We start from the raw sequence: 20,170 nt of genomic DNA, 5'->3' as shown, positions 1-20,170 counted from the left end.
TAGTTTTTCCAAGTCACCACAAACTATGAACTGTGGGGAGTAATCCTGGTATTAAACAGCTGGTGTGTACCCAAACCACACCCCAGCAGGGCCAGCCTCTCTGGGGCTACCCCTGGCCACATGAGCCTCACGGTCCCCATCAGGAACCAGCTTCCTGGGCTTCTTCCAGGGACCACTGAGGGTGACACTAGTGTTAGCACCCAGGGCCTCTGGGGCTGAGCTGGAGCAGCACCAGGCTTCTCTTGAATGACTGGAGATTAAAAGATCAGCTTCTGAAAAATAATAACAACCCACCAGTGAAGTGAGCAGTAGCACTACTGCAGAGCAGGTGGGCATGGACCTGAGTGGTTTGGCCAAAACAGGAGATGCCTGGAGTGTCCCTGTGGCACTGCCTCTGGCTGCGGGGGAAATGGGAAAAATGTATTTGCAGTCACTGGTACTTTTCCCAGCTCAGCACCTGGTGCCTGGCAGTGGGTCCCAAACATGAGGCTGCTTGAGCCCAGCCCCAATCCCCGTGGAGCTGCCACTGGCACTCCTTGTACATGAGTGTAGGGGGAGGACACATGCTGAGCACACCCTGTGTCTTCAGCCGAGGCTTCAGCAACTTCAGATAAGCTCAGGAATAAGCAAGGACTAAATCAGAGCAATAAACAACAATTACTCAACTCTAAACCACCTTACATGGATGAAGGTTTCAGGTTGTCCTGGGTGTAAGCAGGGCTCTGTGCTGAGCACACTGGGCTCCATGTGGGACCTCCCTTCCCACAGGGCACAAGGAGGCCTCACGGAATGAGCCTATTTATGTGTAAAGTGCCCACACAATGAGCGCAGGGAGGCATGGAAAAAATGTTCTGTCCTTCAGCTTTCATTTCATGCTCAACATCCAGGCCAACGTGGGTGGGCTGCATTTTTCTAGAGAGCTGTCTTGACCCACTCCCTGCTGCCTGACAGCCGCACACAGCCACGGGGGTGAGTTATGCTCCTTCTTCCAGACCTGCCAAAATGTGTCTGCAAGCAGGGCTCAGTGTGCCCACTGAGCCCCAGCACAGGCCAGTGCCAGGCTGATGCCAACCCTGCCCTGAGTGAGCAGTCACTGCAGCGCTGCCCTGCCAGGGCCAGGTCCTGCACAATGGGTGTTAAGTTTCTCTAATAAATATGTGTCAGGTGTGACAGAGCAGTTAGGGCTGTGGTGAAGTGGCACAGCTGCACTCAGTGAGCTGGGAGAGCCTGGCCAGCTGGGATGGGGTGGGGGATGGCCTCAGGTACATCTGTGACCACAGGGGTGAGAGCCAGGAGATGGTCCAGTCTGGAACCTCCCTGGGCCACAAGGGCAGTGAACCAAAACCTGCACAGACTCCATCAATGGCAGCAGGGTTGCATGGCGCCCCTGGAATGCTGAGCTCCAACACACCCCAGCATGACCTTGTCCCTAGACTTCTGCAGGTGGGGAATAAATAGGAAAAATTCAGAGTAATGCATCAAATTCCAAGAGCCATCGGTGGCAGCAAATGGACCTCAACGGTGTTCAAGTTTGAGCCTAAAAATCCATACCAATAGCAGCTCCTTCCCATGGCACACCACACCTAACAACAAAATAAAATAAATACTGTGTCTTTGTGGCATAGATTTTCCTTCCAATGTTTTGTGCAAAGCACTGCAACATTTATTTTTTTTTTAAATAATTATTCTTTATGGTTATAAAAATATTAATATGTCATGGATATTAAAATTAAATTACAAAACGTCTTTGGTGCCCGTATTCATCATTTCAGTCTGGAAAATTTGCTCTTATTTTGCAGGCAGCAATACGTAAACAAGATCTGAATAATGATAACTCTATTCAATTAACCTAAAGGATTTAAGCACAGAGATAATATTTGCATGGATATTATAAATTTCATAGTAGCATTTACTAAGAATATAATGTATCTGAAATTGGTATCAGGGAGGACAGAGTCCCCAGGAGCAGCAGCATGGTGCCCCTGTGGCACTGCAGCTGCAGGAAGGGCCCAGGCTGGCATTATACCATGGGACAGCACCAGCGGGGCCAGGGCACCCACTGCTGCATCTGTCCCAGCCCAGGAGCTCCAGGCTGGAGCCCCAGCCCCACATTGGGATGCCCCTCTTTTGTGTGCCCTGTGGTAGGCAGGTTTGGCCAAAAGCTGCCAATCAATATCCCAGTCCTGCTCTGACTTGGGCTTGGGCTTTCTTGTCTTTATTTCATCAGTTAACAGAGGAATTACTGAGACTGATTTGTAATAGGCACCACCACTGCAACAGCATCAACAAAAACAGGCACAGGGTACAGGCACAGGCACTGGCAGCAGCTGCCCCACCAGGCAAGGAGCAGCCAGACAGCACACAGTACCCAGAGAGGAGTCTGAGCACAGGAGCTGCCATACACACAGCCAGTGCAGCACTAAAACCTCTGCTCTTCCCTGGTGCAGCTGGTAAAACCCACTGGAAGCACCTGCAGCGCTGGTTTTGCTGGACACCACAGCACTGGCTGACTGATGTGTTGGATGGTGGTGCCTCCGTAAGCTGACACAAGGGGTGGGATAATGAAACCTTGGTGCACACACCAAGTGTTTATTTATTGCTGTTCCTATCACTGAAGTGTTATAGCCCTAAATTACTTATGCTACTGTGGCATTTTGAGGATGACAGGACATCTTACAGCAGAGCAAGAGGACAAGATCCTACTCTGCTGCAATTTCCCCCTGCTGAGGAGGCTGCTGGCACCTCCCAGCAAACGGGCAGAGCTGACACCTCAGGGTGAACTTGGAGCTGATTTGTAGCAGCAGATGAGGATCAAAACCAGGATGTGTGGTGGCACCTCACCTGCCCCAGCAGACAGTTATGGGGGATTCTCCCATCATTTTTGTGGTTCCAGGGTTTTGTTACTTCGTCGTAATTTCAGGCAGGGAGAAGTTGAAGGCAGCAGTAGAAAACAAGATAAATCCAAAGAAAAATGCCTCTGAGGAAGGGCTGGGTAACTTGGCAGTGATTACTGACCTGTCCTCTCAGAGTGGGGACCAGCATAGGGCTCAGAAATGGGATTGAGCTGGTGACTGGACCACAAAAGGTTAACAGGGGTGCAGGCACGCACCCCAGCCTTGATGGCAAGGAGTGGGTAAGGCACTTAAAGCCTGTAAAAGATGCACAACACAAACCAAAGCCATGATGCTGGTAATGACTGGTGCTTTAGAGAATCTTTAGCACATAAATAAAGTAATTGGCCAATTAATGAGCATGTGGCAGATGCTTGATATGCTGTAACAAGTAGGGAAGGGTATGATGTAATACCAGAAATTGATTAAAGGAATACAGAAGCAGAGCAGAGTGTGGGAGAGCAGTGCTTGGGCCCTGGGCCAGTTGATGTGGGCAGGTTTGGGGCCAGGGCCACAAGAGCAGGGAAGAGGAGACGAGGGCTTGGTGCCCACTCCAGGAACAGAGGGGGGCATGAAGGGCCGTGGGGGAAAGGGGATAACTGTGGGATAACTTCTATTCACTTACAGCCCAGAAAACCAACCATATCCTGGGCAGCATCACAAGAAGCATGGTCAGCAGGTTGATGCAGATTCTTGTACTCTCTCTATTCTGCTCTTCTGAGATCCCACCTGTAGCAGTGTCCAGTTTTGGGGGGCACAAAATAAGGGCAGGGACCTGCTGGAGTGAGTCCAGGGGAGGCCACAAAGAAACTCAGAGGGCTGGAGCCCCTCTCCTCTGGAAACAGCCCCAGAGTTGGAGCTGTTCAGCCCACAGGAAAGAAGGCTCTGGTAAGACCTCAGAGCACCTGCTGAGGCATTTGCTCAGGTTGCCCAGAGCAGCTGTGGCTGCCCCATCCCTGGAAGCATTCAAGTCTCAGAGCAACCTGGTCTAGAGGACAGCATCCCTACCACGACAGAGGGTTGGAACGGGGTTATCTTCAAGGTCCCATCCAACCCAAAGCGTTCTGCAGATCTGTGACACCAGGAGGCCATGGATTCGGGAAGCGCGGGGAATCTGTGCGATGCCGTGCTCGGTGCAACACTGCCATGCCGCGGTCGGGACGGGGGAAAAGCCGCTTTCTGTGGCCGCCTCCACCAGACCCTTCGGCCCCGGCCCCAGGCGAGCACCGCGAGCCTCAGCATCCTCCTTCCCCTGTTCTCTGGTGAAGCAGATTTTTAATATCATTCCAAGCCTTTTGACAAATATTGCATTTCATTTCCAAATATGGCCTGAGCAGGCTAATTGCCAAAAAAAATCCTCCAAAATTAATGTAAGAGCCGTAGTTTGATCCAAGGCAAATAAATATAAATGGTGTTTATTTAATATTCCCTTGCCCTTTAAACAAGGGACGTTTGCCAGTGTTGAGGGAAAACACCTTATTATGAAATAGCTGAAGCTGTGACCTATCACAGATGCTGCTGATTATACACAGCAATTAGAACATCACATTAGTGCTTAATTAATGGGTTCTGGGTACTGGGTTTTCCCCCAGGACCACGGGCCAGGACTGCAGCCGGGCAGGGCTGTTTGCCCACACTCCCTGCCCTGTATGTTCTTCCCCACAATCATCTAAAATCATAAAAACGTTTAGATTGGGAAAGACTTACCCACTGAGTTCAACCCTTAACCCAGCGCTGCCATGATCACCACTAATCCATGGCCCTAAGTGTCACACTCACACATCTTTCGAACACTTCCAGGGATGGTGGTTTCACCACTACCCTGGACAGCCTGTTCCAATGCCTGATCAACCCTTCAGTGCAGAAACTACAGCCACAACCTGGCCAGCTCCATGCTTTCTCCAGCCCTCTGGGACTCACTGATTCCCCTTGGCTGTACCCTGTATACAACTCCCACCACCAAACCCTCACTGCTGTCTCCACAAATGCACCTGAATCCCCGCAGACAACCACATAAGGAAGAAGGCTCAGAAGGACCAGCTATATTTTGCAATGTGTCTGGGGAAAGAAACCCTCCCAACAGGCATGAACTTGGCCAGAAACTGTTCCTATGGTCCCTCTCAGGAAATGAGGACATTGCAGAGCACATCCAAGTTATCCCAGCCACAACACAAAATGCTTTCACAAAGTTTAATCACTCTCTTTTGACTGCTGCAGTGTGCTGGGGGTGTGTCTGCACTTGCCAAACCCATGATAGGGTCAGTGTAACATCCCACATCCCTTCTCCCCGCTACTGCTTCCAGGGATGTGTAAATACCACTGCTCCTGCCATCACGGCATCACAGGTGAGGACAAACCCTCCTGCCAGGAGCGGGTCCACACTTCCTCCAAGCTGAATTCTAAATTATTGTTTCAACTTCCCTGTCAGTGTCTGGGATGACAGATGGTCTCCTGGTTTTTGGAGATTACACTGTATTCAGAAACCTCCATGGTGGCCTTCTTCACCCACCTTGGTGTGGCAGCTCTGAGCTCAGGAGAGGCTGGTGGCAGCAGCCCTGCACAAAGCCTCGCCTCATTCACATTCCAGTAAAGCCCAAGGACTGGAGTGACTTTGATACAAGTGTTTCATTTTAGACTGCCCTAATGAGGTCATTAAAAAGACCTGAGTATTTAGTGTAGTTAGTCTTCTTTCTAATAATTCTTTCTCACCTCTAATTAGCTGGATAACTCTTACCCAATTCTCTTCCCAATTTGTCTGTGTCTTTCTTCCACTGCAGGGCCAGGATTTGTAATCTTCTATGATTCACTTAGTAATCAGAAAAAAGCTAATCAGGAGAGTTTTACTGACAAAGTCTAGATGCACTACAATTTCTTAATGTTTAGTATTTCGAATACATGCATCAAGACAACGTGCTTCTGTTCCAAATCCCAGGTTACTGAAAGCACCAAGGATGCTCAGGTTTTGATCAAAATTCCCTCTATATTGTATTAAAAAAAGAAAATCTTACCAAACCCCAACAAACCCCCAAATATTTAAGAGACAAGTCCCTGTGTTCAATAGTATTAATATTTGATACAAAACCGAGATTTTAATGGCGTTTGGACAAGGGACAAATGGCTCAAAAGAAACTCATTGACTGAATGCAGGTAGGCAAACCCCGAGCTCCTGGAAACCGCTGGAGAAGGGCAGCACATCTGTCACTGCACAGCAGGCACCACACTCTGTAACCAGCACCTGGCATCTAAAACAGGGCAGGTACAGAGGGCTCCTCAGCAAAGACAGGAACCACCCCCACCATGATTCCAACATCCAATTTTCATAACAACACACAGAAGTAATAAAGTGACCACACAGAGAATGATTTACGACCCATTGAGAAAACTATCGTTTATTTAGAAAAAAGGTTACACTGGTAGAATTTAGCAGATAAAAAATTTTTTTGTTTTTTTTAAAAATGTCATTGTGAAATTTTCAGACTAAAGTTCAGCAATAGAAAGCTCCTGTAGCTGTAACTGAAACTTAATTTATTTCAGTTTTGAAGAGAGCATTTCCAATCAATCTAAAAACAACATGACAAACAAAAGGTGTGACGGGACAACTGAGCACAGGTTTAGATTGGGATGGGGCAGGGTTCATTCATTGTTTTTTTTAAACAAGTCAACGTTATACACAATATACAAATAATCCCTAAGCATTGCATGAAAACAGTGCTCCCACTTAACTTTTTTTTTTTTTTTAGTTACCGATATTAAAAACAGGCCAAGTAATAAATAAAAACTGAGTTTAAATGAGGTAAATCCAAAAAGGTTCAATAACTGTTTATTTGTGGTTTTCAAACATCTAAAAGAATGCAATTTCAAATTGAAAGAATTACTAAACTCAGGCAGTATTTTCGACAAACTAAAGTGGAACTATGTACACATGAAACCTCATTTGCACTATGGCAACTGTTTGTTTGCAGCACATTGTGCTAAAATATGGAATAGGTAACACTTTCAGCCAGGTACTGAAAATAAATGTATAAGAAACTAAGCAACAAGTTAAAAATACAGTAATGTACAACTTAACAATTAAGTCCTTAGCATGGGGAAATAAAGCAGAGAATTGAATAATTTAAGGAGATGCAGATGGGTCCTCTTCATTCACAATTTTCTGTGCAATCTATACTCTGGAAAATACATTTCTGGTCACAGCTGGATATCTTCCCATTTCAATGTCACCTGCAACAAAAGGTGTACATAATCAGAATTAGATGTTCAAGAGAACACTGATCTCACAACTTCACATTTTATTCCATTCACAGCTCAAAGAATGAGGGGGGAAATAAAACTGTTTTTATCATTCCCTAACTCTAGCTTATTCCACAGCAAGAACTACATAACTCTGACCACTGCACTGTAAGTAGTGAACGCTAATTTAAACATACAAATAGGAAACAAACAGTCATTTGTGAGGGTATAAACTCCTTTAGAGGTGCAACCCTTTCAAAATCTTACTGTCTCTAAATTAGGCAAGAAATAAATGCAGTCAATCAGACATTGTACATTAGGAAGAACGATACCAAAGATTTAACAGGAGCACAGGATGAGATTCCACAACTGTGTTGCTATACAAAGCACTTTTTCATACTTCACTATGCACACAGTGGGGTACTGTCAGTGTTCCAGGCCAAAAGCTCCAGTTTAGCACATTACACAGCTGGATGTGAATTCCACAGTACAACTGACATTTACCTGAGCACTTGCTACTTACAGTCAGCAGAACACAGTTGTGCTTTTTAAACTAATGACAATCTTCACTTTACACTGAATTGCTAGTCAAAGACAAAACTTTATATTTTATTATTCAAGAAGCTGCAAGTGCTCAGTAGTGAACTTGATCTACCACGACTGCCTTTTTTCTTTTGTTCCCAAATAGCATTTCAAAGAATAGGGAAAAAGCTGGGATTCCTCTACAGTGATCAGACAATAACAGCTATGAAGAACAAAGAGCCAAGAAAATTCCAGCAAATTCTTTGCAGAGAATGCTCATAATTTTCAGTTTGGGAACTATTCACAGAAGTATCTTTCATTTTTTTCAAGAAGTTAAAAAGAAATAGTACTAAGAAGCAATAACCTGAACTCGCATCTTTTTACCACCAAAGAGCACCTAGTACCAGCATAAGCTTTGTTACCCAAACCCCTTCACTTATGTGCCCTCAGCTGCCATGGCTGAATGAGCCTTAACACCAAATGGAAAACAAACAAGATCCTTTTTGAAATAAGCCCCCTTTGCTCTGAGGTCACAATCCATGAGTGGAAACTTTTCTCAGACATTTGGATTTTGTTTTTTTCTTTTTTTTCTTCCTTAAAATGTAAATGTAATGTAATGTACACTGCCTTATGTATAAAGATAAAAGAGTGCCCTGTGACTAAAGTTGGATAGATCAGATGAACTAACTTAAGTTCACTGGGACACTTCTCAAATAACTGAAAACAAAACATTTCAAGACTCTTAAAATGGCTCAGTGTAGAGGAGAAAAAGCTCCCACCCTCATAACCATAAAACAAAATTTAAATGTCCACATAGCTGCATGTCTGAAAAAAACCCCAAACCATTTAGAGCCTCATCAGCTTCAAAGAACAAGCTATTTTTCCAGAAGATCCAGTCTGAATAAGGGTTACTCAAAATACCCTAAACTTTCTTTTTTTTCTTTAAATAGTCCATGTTTCCATGCCAAAGTTTCCCTTTATCTTCTTCCTCCTCAAATCAGACCAGATGAAAGATTATGCAGAGACACTGAGCTGATCAACTGCCCCATGCAGCACTGAGGTTTAAAAGCAACTGCTTTTGTTGAAGAAGATACAAAACTCAAGTTTTATATTAGGCAAGACATTGTTAACACTTAGATTATTAAGAGTGATGACTAACAGAATGACATGAATCCACCTCTGCTTTTGTATGACAACTTCTCTTGGAAAAAATAAGGAAGATGCAACTCCACCAAGCAGTGCTGACATGCCATATTCCCTGTCTCTTTTTTTTTTTTTCCCCCAAAATAATCTGAGCATCTACATAATCTCTGTGATGATGATGAGGAAATATTTTTCCCCAGGGGTAGTAATAAAAACTTACAAATAATAACAGAACTATAAAAATAATAATAATAATATTAAAACAAATCTAACCCACCCAAAACCACACATACCCATAAAATGCCCAAACATGAAACATCATCAATCAAAAAAAAATCCCCACAAAACAACCAAAAACCCCCAAAACACCACCCTGCCACCCTGAGTGACTTCAGGCTGTTTTGTCTGTATATCCATTACCAGTCAACAGGAACCACGGGAGATACCAAATCAAACAAATTAAGTAAGAAACATTTTTACCTTGCCTGAAAGAATCTTCATTATCTATGCTTGTCTGAAGATTTATGAGTAAATTCAGTGTTAAGGAAAAAGACACATATTTTGCTACATATAAAAAAGGGAAGCTCATTTGTGGAAATTTTCTGAAATACCAGTGTTCAAAAGGATATTGTTTCTTTTCTTCTTTCCCCCCAGTACTGTCTCGTTTTTCTTTCTTCTCTGTTTTTTCTTTATCATGTCTTGATTCCTTTAAAAATACACATATGGGAAATAGCTTATTATGGTACCTATTGTACAGGACATTTAGGAGGACTGTAACATTTAACATTATAATTAGACATAGCTCAAAAAAAATCATCACTCAAAATGACAGTACTCAGCTTCTATGATTTCTGAGATTATTTTATCTTTCTCATCCAGTTCTCTGACAAGTGCTAGCAGCAGAGCTGCAATTGGGAGCCACTGTTTGGTGAACACGAATATAACTGCAACATACCTCTGCTTTCACCAGAAGCAGCTGTGCTGACACATGCTCATGGAAATCTGAATTGCAGACTAGTTCATATGTATGTTAAGCCTCTTTTCATCTACTTGCTTACCAAAGCAGTCTGTAAATATTTTAGGTTATTCAGAACCTAATGTATAAGTTCTGAATTTTCCTGGCTACTGCCAAAATGAACTAGTCCTTCAAAGTAGCCTCCTCCTGCCAGGAGTGACTGATGAGATATTTTAAGCCACAAGATACCAGAAGTTGCAGAAGCATTTTCTTCACATTTGCAGCACATCCTTCTAATTTAGGCTACAAAGCAGCAATAAATTTTAGGAAAATAATATCAGCTTGTTCTGTCAGCAACAACAACAAATAAACAAGAGAACAGCTTATTTTACCTTTTTGCTACCAGAGGAGCTCTTCTCCATCTTTTCTGCCTTGATTGAGTCACCTTTGTCTTTTCCCGAAGATTTTGATTTGTTTTTCTCCTTCTCTTTTTCATTTAATCGAGGGGAATCAGAAGGACTTTCACTTTTGCTGTGTTTTGAAGAACCAGCTAAAAACAGAACAGCAAGTTGTAATTCACAACAAGTAAAAGCCAGACAAACACACACAAGAAAGTAAAATACGTACTTGTGCCATTTTCCTCTTTGCGTCTTTTAGTTGAATCCTGCGGTACCTCTCGGTCACTGTTTGAATGATCCTGGCACCAAATACAATTATGCAGATGTTAGCAGACTAAAACACACTCCTGAAGTAGCACCTGCTTGTATTCTTATTTTGGAGTAGTAATTTTTGAATCCTTAGAATGTAACTGAGGTGTTACATCTCGTGTGAAGTTTCTGGAGATCGGTTTGGAGGGAGAAGAGGTTTGAATGTATTACTGCAAACCGACCTTTGAAAGATTAACAGAACAAAAAACCACCTCACATATGGAAAACTTCTGCTCAGATGGGCTGTACAGACAATTATTATTGGAAGGCCTTGGAACAGAAAGTTTTCCAAGCACATACCAACTGTCTAAACTAGTTCATTAAAAATGTCACCAACCCTTTTTCGATCTTTCCTGTCCTTTTCATCTTTCTTCTCTCTCTCTCTGGATCTTTCCCTTGACTTGTCCAAATCTTTCTTCTCCACTTCTCTCTCCTTACTCTTGGACAGTGTTGGAGTAGTGTGGTTTATGTAGTGCTGTTAAATTAAGGCAACATCACCAAATATTAACATGTATTCCTAGACGTGTAAATAAAAAAGTCTTATTTTAACATATCAGATCTAGCTCAAATATTAAACATAAATACTTTATTAGCAAAACCAAGAGTGACTGAAGACATGTTTGAACTTGTAGTCTATAATTTAACCTACAGCTTATTTACTCAATTCAAGAATATTTTCTCTTAACTGAAACATTTATATTAAATACACACAACACTGTTCACCATGACTGTTGGATGCATGAAGACAAATCAGACACGGGGCTACAAAAACAGGATATGAAGGTTACTGGACTCAGTAACACCTGCAATAATAATACCTACAATCCTGCCTGGAATGAAGGACTGGAATCAGCTGTTTAAACAAGCTATAATTTCTTTTTAAAGAATAACCTTTATCAACGAAGTATTTAAGACAATACTTTGAATAATGTCTTTAATTTCTAACCTTCAAATGAGAAAAACAGCTGAACATAGAAAAGAATTGTTCTTTTCTGTAATGTGTTCTACGTTGTTATTCCACTATCTCTTCTAACCAATTCTGGTAAGCTCCACAAAACAGGCAGTGCATGTGTTATATAAATATGGATACATTACAATAATTATATCTGTCTTTTTTAAAACAATTATACAGTTAGATCTAAGAAATATTAAGAGCGTATTTTAAATTAAAACCATTTCCCTTGGTATTTAAATTACACCAGCACACAAATTTAAATCAGTATACTTCAATCTTTCCCCAGTTCCACAAGTTAACAATTTTATTTGGGGACTAAAATATCTTTATTAAAATGTTCTCTGTATTTCTTTTTTGAGAGACACCTTACTTAAAAGGACACCAATAAAAAGGTAAGTGGAAGATTAGTTTAAAACAATCAATGTATCACTTGAACCAAACCAATTAGTGTTTCAAACAACTTTCAAAATTAAAGCAGTTCTGTCCTTCCCCAGTTTCAGTAAATGTTTAACTTACCAAAACCTGATGTTAGTGATCCTATATGCTAGAAGTCACACTGACCAAATTTAGGTCTCTTGCCTTTTACTATTTCACTGGAATTTTATTATCTACAAGAGATACTGAACCTTCAATACTTCTTTCACTAGGTATTTCTTTTTGCTCTTCTCCCTCACTCCTCTTTTCTTGCTCCATTTCCTACCACACCATTCCACAAGTAAATTTATCCCTGCTCTCTTCTTTGCTGACAATGACATGCAAATATGTTTTCTCTAAACAGCCCCATTCAGTTGTGTCCTAGAGCTGCTTTCCACAGGAGAAAGCAAACTCATAGCTCTGCTTTCTCCTATCCAATTTCTTGTGTTCTCATGGCTATTTATGACAGATTCCACTGCTCCTCTACCATTCCAATTCAGAGTTTTGGAAAACTACCTCCATCCTCCACCTTTACCAGAAAGATTTTATCAGCTTGCTTCTAGGGTGCTTCAGTGTGGACAAATGCCAAAGCAAGGAAAAAACCTAACTCAAGTCTGGCACCATTTATTTTATAACCTGCAGTGTAAACCGATTATTTCCATTGTCTGGCTCCAGAAACTGAGCCAAGTCAGGAATAAAGAAAATCTGTAAGCAGACAACAACACTAGACTTTTAACTTTCAGTAGAAGCCAAACTCATAAAACTTACAGGCTTCTGAATACCCCATCCCTTCCCCAAATAAGTACATGGAAGTAAAGAACATTTAACTTGTCTTACACCATGTACAGGGAACACTGTCATGAAGTGCTTTAAGTCTGTTAGGACGGCACTGAAGAGTGAAGATTAGTTCATTAAGTGAGAAAGATTAGAAAAGAGCATTTAGAAAAGGAAGAAACGGGTTGGAGACCCCCTATTCCCCAAATACCTAAAGAATAAATCCATTAAAAGGTCACACAACTGCAATACACTTCCAGCTAAGTCTACACAAACACATTACAGTTAATTCTAAAACATAACTTTTCAAATTAACTAGAAAAATAAAGCTGTTTGCTGTTAATTTAATTACAAAGACTTCCACTGTGTCCTTAATTAAATCAATGTGCTAATAAGTAAAATAAATATTTTTAAATAAAACTTTAGTTAAAGTAATGAAAATGTAAGCAACATTTCAATTAACCAGCTAAATTTTGACTCATACCATAAGGAAGGGAAAAGGGAGATTTTAGAGACTCCCATATACCACCCTTCAGGCAAAGGTAGCTATTTGACAAATACTACAGTTTTCAAATTTAAAAAAAATTAAATATACAAGATATGATGATGATTTATAAAAGTATCTGGATTCAACCTACAGACACTGTAGTTTCATCAGTGGCAAGACTAAAGGATGTTTCCTGTATACACTCTCCCTATAATAAGATACAGCTGATATTGGAAAAATTCAATTTAAAAAAAAAAAATCCACCAGCAAGTGTCCATTACAGAATCACAGCTATTTTGATTAAAAACATACAAAGTGTTCTAAACACTTTACATAAAGATAACTACAACTAAAACAATAGTGTAAATACAGAACAGAAAATGGAAATCCATAACACATTTGTAAATTAAGTGAATATAAATAATCCTAGGTAAACCCAAAAAGTATCCAAAAAGTCCAAATGGTCAGCATTTTCCAAGTGATAAACTTTTGTGCAGTTTAGGTACTGCATGTGGGACTGACTGTGTAATCAAAAACCTTAACAGCAACTTTAGAAGATTTGATCCATTTCCTGTCAGTCCCTGACAGATCCCCTGATCTATCAGCAGGTGAGCAGTGGCTGACTGTTACTGTACAACAGTTACAATGTGCTTGGGTTTTAAAAAAAGCAACAAGATAGTTACAGAATCTGTCTAAACTACAATGTTCCCCCAGCTTGTCAGGCCACACCCAGAACACTGCACTCAGTTTTGGTCCCTACTATACAAAAAGGAAGCGGACAGGCCAGAGATGGTGCAGAAGGGCCACAAAAGCTGATCCAAGGCTTGGGAGGCTGACATGAGAGGGAAGGCAGGGTGAACAGGTTATGATCAGCCATGAGAAGAGGAGACTTGGAGGAGACCTTAGCACCGGGTGGCTACAAGGGGAGATGCCCTTTTAACAAGGAGTCACACGGAAAAATAATGGATAATGGATATAACTTACTCCTGGGAAGATTCCACTTGGAAACAAGAGGGAAACACTTCACACCAAGAACAATCAGTCATTGGAGTATCTCCTCAGGGAAGTGATGGATTCCCCAACATTGGACATTTGTAAGAGCTGGCTAGAGAGGATGCTGGGCCATCTTGCCTACACCACATTTTTGCCAAAAAGGCTGGAACAGCTGATCCTTGAGGTCCCTTCCAACCTGGGATTCTGATTCTATGAACTCCTGAGAGCATTCTTTAGTATCCCTTCTCCTAAGATAATGAAACTGAAGTGTATTTACAGGAAGCAAATACACGAAGATGATAATTCAGGAGGCTGTCTCTGATGCTTAGAAACACAATATTATAGCACTAGTACTATTCATAGAACATGAATACAGTTGTAAGGGGAAAGAGTATCAATATTCCAGAGATGTCTCAAATATTCTTTAACTAACTACTGCTCTTTAACTGGTATATTCAAAACCCCTCAAATAATTCTAAGAACTATTTTAGCTATTCTATTAGCTTTTCAACCAAACAAATGGCTTAATCATAAGGATATTACTGTGTATTCACACGTTTTAGAGGGGAATGGAAGAGACACCAACATACCACATCCCTCCAAAATTTTGACAGAAAGGTAAATTCAGGGGATTTTTGTTATGTTGCTTCTACATTATCAACCATGTCTCCTGTACAGAGGATTTACACACCAGGACCAAAAAAACCTCATCCCTCTATTACTATGCTAGTATTTCCAGGAATGGCACTTGAATTTCCAATGGGAGCTTGCCACTAGAGCAAAAGTTAACTTCTCTCTGAAACAAAACATGAAAATAAACTTGGCTGGTTTCTAAAAGATTCAAACCTTTGCTGAAGAGTCCTTGAGTTCGTTGAGGTTGTCCTGCAGAAAATGAACGGAGATGATACGTGAGCTGGAATAGTTTTCAGAAACCAGAGGGACTTTGGGAAGCACGGCCGTGCCCTTGAAACAAAAAACAGCTACTGCTTCTGGAATAAATCTTATGTTAATACCGTACTCTGAATAAAGCTAGAAACTGAAATACTTTTTAAAAACAAAGTAGGGGGTGAAAAAAGACAGTCATTATCTATTCTCTAGACTCTGCTATTAAATAAACTACAAAATTAAGTCTATATCTAATTCTTCCTAAAGCAGTGAAACACACTCTCCTGCCTAGACAAAAATATAAAGAAAAAGTAGTCTTAACTCTATAGCTGAACAAGAGGTGAAACAGGTTTAAAATACTTTTAAACCTGTATCTTCTCCACTTTCATTTAAATGTGGTAGAAGTTACTCTAGAATGACCTTATGCTGCAATTTATAAAAAACTGCATCACTGACTACTTATCACTGTCACCTGTTTCCTCAAAACTAGTAAAACCTATTTGAATTCTCCAAAACTAAATTAAATCTTTCCAGTAAACGAAAGATTTTTTTCTATTTTACATAGAAAAAGATGTACTTTGAAAAAACAGAAAAAAGAGAAGAACTTGTTCTAAAGTTGGTAAGATGATGAAGTTTAAAGACCCACATAATCCATCACAGTGCTCTTGATGAAGTATTGGTAACTTACAGTTTTAAATGTTCAACGTACTGCAAATTCAAAGATTCCATGAACATAGATGGTTTAGAAAAATATAAATATGGAGCAAGGAATGGCTACCCTGAGTCTTCAAGTAGGCTACGCCCATGGTTTTGTGCTGCGCTTGAGTGCTTGGGGTTTCTCTTTGCTGGATAGGAGGCTTGGTGGCCACATCTGGTTTTATCGTAACGCAGGGCTCAACACGGTGGGAACCCATTGGAAATAAACAAACCTCGAAGGGAAGGTACAACAGAAGCTGCATGCGCACTGAATATACACAACTACAGGAGAACTGATCACCAAGGAGACTTTAAAATGGAACTCCTTTCAAGACTCCTCCTTAGAAGGCACATATCGGTATGATGCTCATCAAGAAGCCTGATGAATTCAGAGGTATCGTACATCCCGTATCATCCAGAAATCTTCAGTGCTACAGATTCTTCAAAGAAGTGCAGAAAAATATGCTCCACTCTGTTGCAAAGACTCATTTGCTTGTAGCTACCATTGCACTCCAAAAAAACTGACTGCTTAAAGCAATGAGGCACTTCTGTGTAAAAATTCTCTTGAAATTTCCAAACACTATTTTACAAAATTTGTGCTAGGTCCTTGAAGCATTATTTTGGTTAATTAAAAAATATTTTTATAGAAAAAAAGACAGTCCGCCAATAAAGAAAAGGAATGCATTTTCTAATGCAACATAAAACCTCCAGTGGTTCCAGTGATATACTTGGCACAAAACTTGAAGGAAGTCGAATACTGGCATCCCAAACTTGTGAGCCTAACATGGGTGCTGCCTTCCTCAGGCTATACTAACCTTTACTGTTGAGGAATGTGATGGAGAAGAATGTGTATCAACTTTGCGTCGTTTTTGTTCTGAGGAAAGAACAGAACAATGGCATTATTAAAACACAGTTCAAAGAGGAGAATCAAATAATATCACTTTCTGAAGTACCAACATAATTACAGCTAGATTTCTTACTGCTGTGTGAATTTCATTTTCCTTAAGCTATCTAAAGTTAGTAGCATACCTCGACCACCTTTATGAAAGTTTGCAGCAGAAGTGTACTGTGAACAAACTGCTACAAAATTATGCTCACTCCAAATTTCTATTTTATGGAAGTCAGTATCTGAATTTCAGAATTGCTATGAAGACCCTGAACAGGTGAACCCAATAGAAAACACTATAGCCTTCCCTTATGTGCTTTTGCCTTAAGCAACACAAATATAAAACTCAACATCAGCCTCAGGTAATAACATAAGGATTTGCTAACCCTTAATATAAGAAGGGACAGATAAAGCTTCCTGCAACCTTCTTAAAGATGCAAAGGCCTGTATCTTTCACTTTCCCTGTTTTCTTCTAATTCAAAGGTTGCCATGAAGCTCTCAAAGAACGCACAAAGTTTTTTCATTATACTTTTGCAAAACTTGCAAAATGGTCAAAGTTATACATTATAATAAAAGACCATTTAGACTTACATTTAAAAAACATTAGGGTTTGTGAGAACAAGCATTCACTGGAGATGCGTCAAATTCACACATTCACATAGTTTGCCTTTTGGAGATATTCTGACCACCTCCTTTAAATAATGACTGAATTGAAAAGCTAGTCAACATCTCACTTATTATGCAGAGATTCTCTCTCAACTTCTCTGGCATGTTTTGACACTCAGTGATTTTCAAGTGACACATTCTATTTTTCTAGACAAGAACAGAAACTAAATATTCAAACATACCCCTTTCAGATTCTGATGTTTCTGATCTGGGAACAGGTGACTTCAAGGACCCAGCTACTGGCACCTTTTCTCCTCCTTTAGCATTTTCCTTGGATTTAATTTCCTTTGCTAGATCTCTTTCTCTGGATGGCTCCTTTTCTCTCTCCTTTTCTGCAGTTGACTTTGACTCAATGATGGTAACAACCATCTTGGACTTTTCTTCTTTTGAAGCTTTTTCTTCTTTCTTCACTTTTTCCTTTTCTTTGTCAGATTTTGGCGTTTTCTCCTTGATCTCTCTTGCTTTCTCATCTTTGTTTGCCCGTTCTTCCTTCGGTTTATCTTTCCCATCTTTCCCAAGTGCCTTCATCTCCGGAGTGGCAGCTGGAGTCTTGTCTTTTTTTTCTTTATCTTTTTCCTTCCCACTTTTTTCCTTATCATCTTTCTCTTTAATAATTTTGCTGCATCAAAAATAAAATGGACAATTAGCATATACAGAAACATAAAGCTCTAGCTCTGTCACAGAAGTTTCACTTCTGAATGTTTGACAGAATTTTCCTGGAGCAGACACTGTAAGATTTCAGATTTGCTGTTTCTTTATCAGAACAACAACAAGCAAATGTTCTTATTTGTCCTTTGTAACTAAAATGAAATGTATTTACCAGTAAAACAGCGTATTTTGAAAGAAATAATGTCATTTTTTAAACTTTAAGAAATGGAAACTATTTACACAGAACCCCGAAGTAAAAATAAAAGGCAGGTCATTTTCAAGTGTATTTCTATGGCTTGGAAGGAAGAAAATAGAGAATGTGTAAGAACAGGTTTTCTCACCTATTAGATGCACTGTTTCCGTTGCTTGTTGTCACCTTCGGTGTAGCGTTGACAGTTTTATTAATAACTTTCACCACACCCTGAGACTTCTCCTTTAGTTTATCTGCTTAAAAAAAGAAAGAGAACAGCTCTATTTCAAGTAGTTAATCTATATCTTATTGGTTAATATACAATGAGTAGCTGAGCATACTCATGTCAGGTCATGCATCGCTAACAGCTAAAATAGGCAGCAGATCACTCTCTCCCAAAACCAAGTGAAATTAAAGAACACGCACTGATACTATTTAGCATAAAATTTATACTTTTTCTTTTTAGCCTAATGAGGCAAATTTTGAGAGAAGCCTGTAATGTCCAAAAAATTCTACTAAAAAATAAACATATAATAATCATAGGTGTATTTACCAGTCTCCTCAGTAGCGCCCTCTTCCAGTCTAACTGTATTTATTGCGAGAGACGTAGGCATCCCAGCACCACCTGGCCCATTTTGTACTGTTGCAGGTACAGCATTCCTGGCAGGTGGGTCTTTGTGGTGAAACTCATTTTCAGGTATCATGAAAGGCTTCCTACTTTTCAACTGTCCAGAATAGCTGCAAGTCGCACAGATTGTTAAATATGCACAAACATAAAGCAAAACATGGATTGAATCTTAAATGTGGATCTAATCTAACAGTTCATCTGTTATTTATTTCACAGTTAGGAAAAACTGATACGCAGTTTCTTCCCCCTGTATCGATGAGCTCAAAAGAAAAAGAAAAACAAACAAACCCACTAGACACAAGAAGCAGCCCTACTTCCACACCCTCTTCCTCACCACCACACATACACACACCCCTGGGCAAACACACAGAACAAACTGACTACTGACAGAACTTCAGACTGTTAGGGCAACCTGAACTGCCCCTCAGGCATACAAGGATGATTTCACATTCACCACAGGAAGATGTAAGATGTAACTAAGCATTTTAGGATCATATGCACTTTCAATATCTAGCCAGTCTTGCAGAAATAGCCCTTTGCATTCTTCCTTTTACTATACCTCCTATCTCCTTGCTGCTATATTATTTCTCTAAAATTAAGCTATGCTCTTCTGAGTAGAAATCTTTACTATTTTAAGTGTTTTACTAGAGTCTTGTAAAGGAAATTAGTGATCATCCAGCACAAAATGAATGTTTTCATTCACACTGCCAGCACCAAGATGCAGGATAGCGAAATCTTCTGTGATAAGGTAAAAATCAAATGTTAGGACTGTAACAGTTCCGAGTCTTTAGATGCCTTTCATGATCCACTTTTAACCACTTTCTTAAATAAGTTGTTGTTACCCCATAGCCAATGCATATAGATCAGGTCTCTTCTCTTTCTCTTCCTGACATATCTTGTGTACTCTTCTTTCCAAGGCTTGACCCAGATTCAGCACTTTTGGATACCATGGAAGGATTTTGGTCAGCACAATCAGGATGTTTCTGATATGTGTATATTCACCTGTTTCCAGACAGTGCACAGAAGCCTAAAACATAAATTAAATCTAATGAAGTTGTTGGGGTTTTTTTAAAGCATTCAAAAAATGTAATGTTTTTGGCATCTCTATTTACCTTAGTTAATTTATAGTGCCACTTGTGTACCACGTGTCTAAAATTCTCATAATCCAATTGATCAGCCTTATTTCCACCATCAAATCCAGTTGCTCGTAATATAGTTAGGAAGCCTGGATAGTTGCCACATTCCTACATGCACATCAAATAGGAAAAAATTATTTTTCAGGAAACAAAACCAGTAATTCTAAAACCTAAGCTCTAAAGAATGAGACACGATTACACTTTACAGTTTTTTGTGACTCACATCTTTTTGAAGCTAATTTAATTGAAATTTAAGTAGTGGATGAGAGAAAAGATTATTAATAATTTAACTAGCTTGTGCAAGGAGTATAAAGTGAGTTTCCATATGCTCCCTAAATTATCTTCGAGGTAAGCCATGTGAAAA

General features: G+C 40.2%; 1 protein-coding gene across 9 annotated transcripts in view; it reads right to left on the bottom strand.

Moving 5' to 3' along the window:
* Positions 1 to 6,253: 6,253 nt before the first annotated feature.
* THOC2 (THO complex subunit 2) overlaps positions 6,254 to 20,170 on the bottom strand; it is a 49,575-nt gene continuing 35,658 nt past the window's right edge. For 3 of the 9 annotated variants that reach the window (XM_058847499.1, XM_058847501.1, XM_058847503.1), the window contains 13 exons: positions 19,783 to 19,914; positions 19,513 to 19,697; positions 18,596 to 18,780; positions 18,194 to 18,299; positions 17,387 to 17,823; positions 16,468 to 16,526; positions 14,918 to 15,034; positions 10,786 to 10,923; positions 10,369 to 10,438; positions 10,134 to 10,291; positions 9,416 to 9,492; positions 9,267 to 9,314; positions 6,254 to 7,112 (listed from right to left, as the gene is read on the bottom strand). In XM_058847499.1, the coding sequence (XP_058703482.1) occupies positions 9,287 to 9,314; positions 9,416 to 9,492; positions 10,134 to 10,291; positions 10,369 to 10,438; positions 10,786 to 10,923; positions 14,918 to 15,034; positions 16,468 to 16,526; positions 17,387 to 17,823; positions 18,194 to 18,299; positions 18,596 to 18,780; positions 19,513 to 19,697; positions 19,783 to 19,914 (1,692 nt within the window). In that variant the 3' untranslated portion in view covers positions 6,254 to 7,112; positions 9,267 to 9,286. Of the gene's footprint in view, positions 7,113 to 9,266; positions 9,315 to 9,415; positions 9,493 to 10,133; positions 10,292 to 10,368; positions 10,439 to 10,785; positions 10,924 to 14,917; positions 15,035 to 15,644; positions 16,527 to 17,386; positions 17,824 to 18,193; positions 18,300 to 18,595; positions 18,781 to 19,512; positions 19,698 to 19,782; positions 19,915 to 20,170 lie in introns of those variants that run through there. The other 6 variants (XM_058847502.1, XM_058847500.1, XM_058847506.1 and 3 more) reach the window with 6 other exon arrangements.

The sequence above is a fragment of the Poecile atricapillus genome, chromosome 12 (assembly GCF_030490865.1).
Source record: "Poecile atricapillus isolate bPoeAtr1 chromosome 12, bPoeAtr1.hap1, whole genome shotgun sequence".
Classification (NCBI taxonomy): Eukaryota; Metazoa; Chordata; class Aves; order Passeriformes; family Paridae; genus Poecile; species Poecile atricapillus.
The sequence above is the reverse complement of the archived record's forward strand: the minus strand, read 5'-3'. Positions and strand labels throughout refer to the sequence as shown.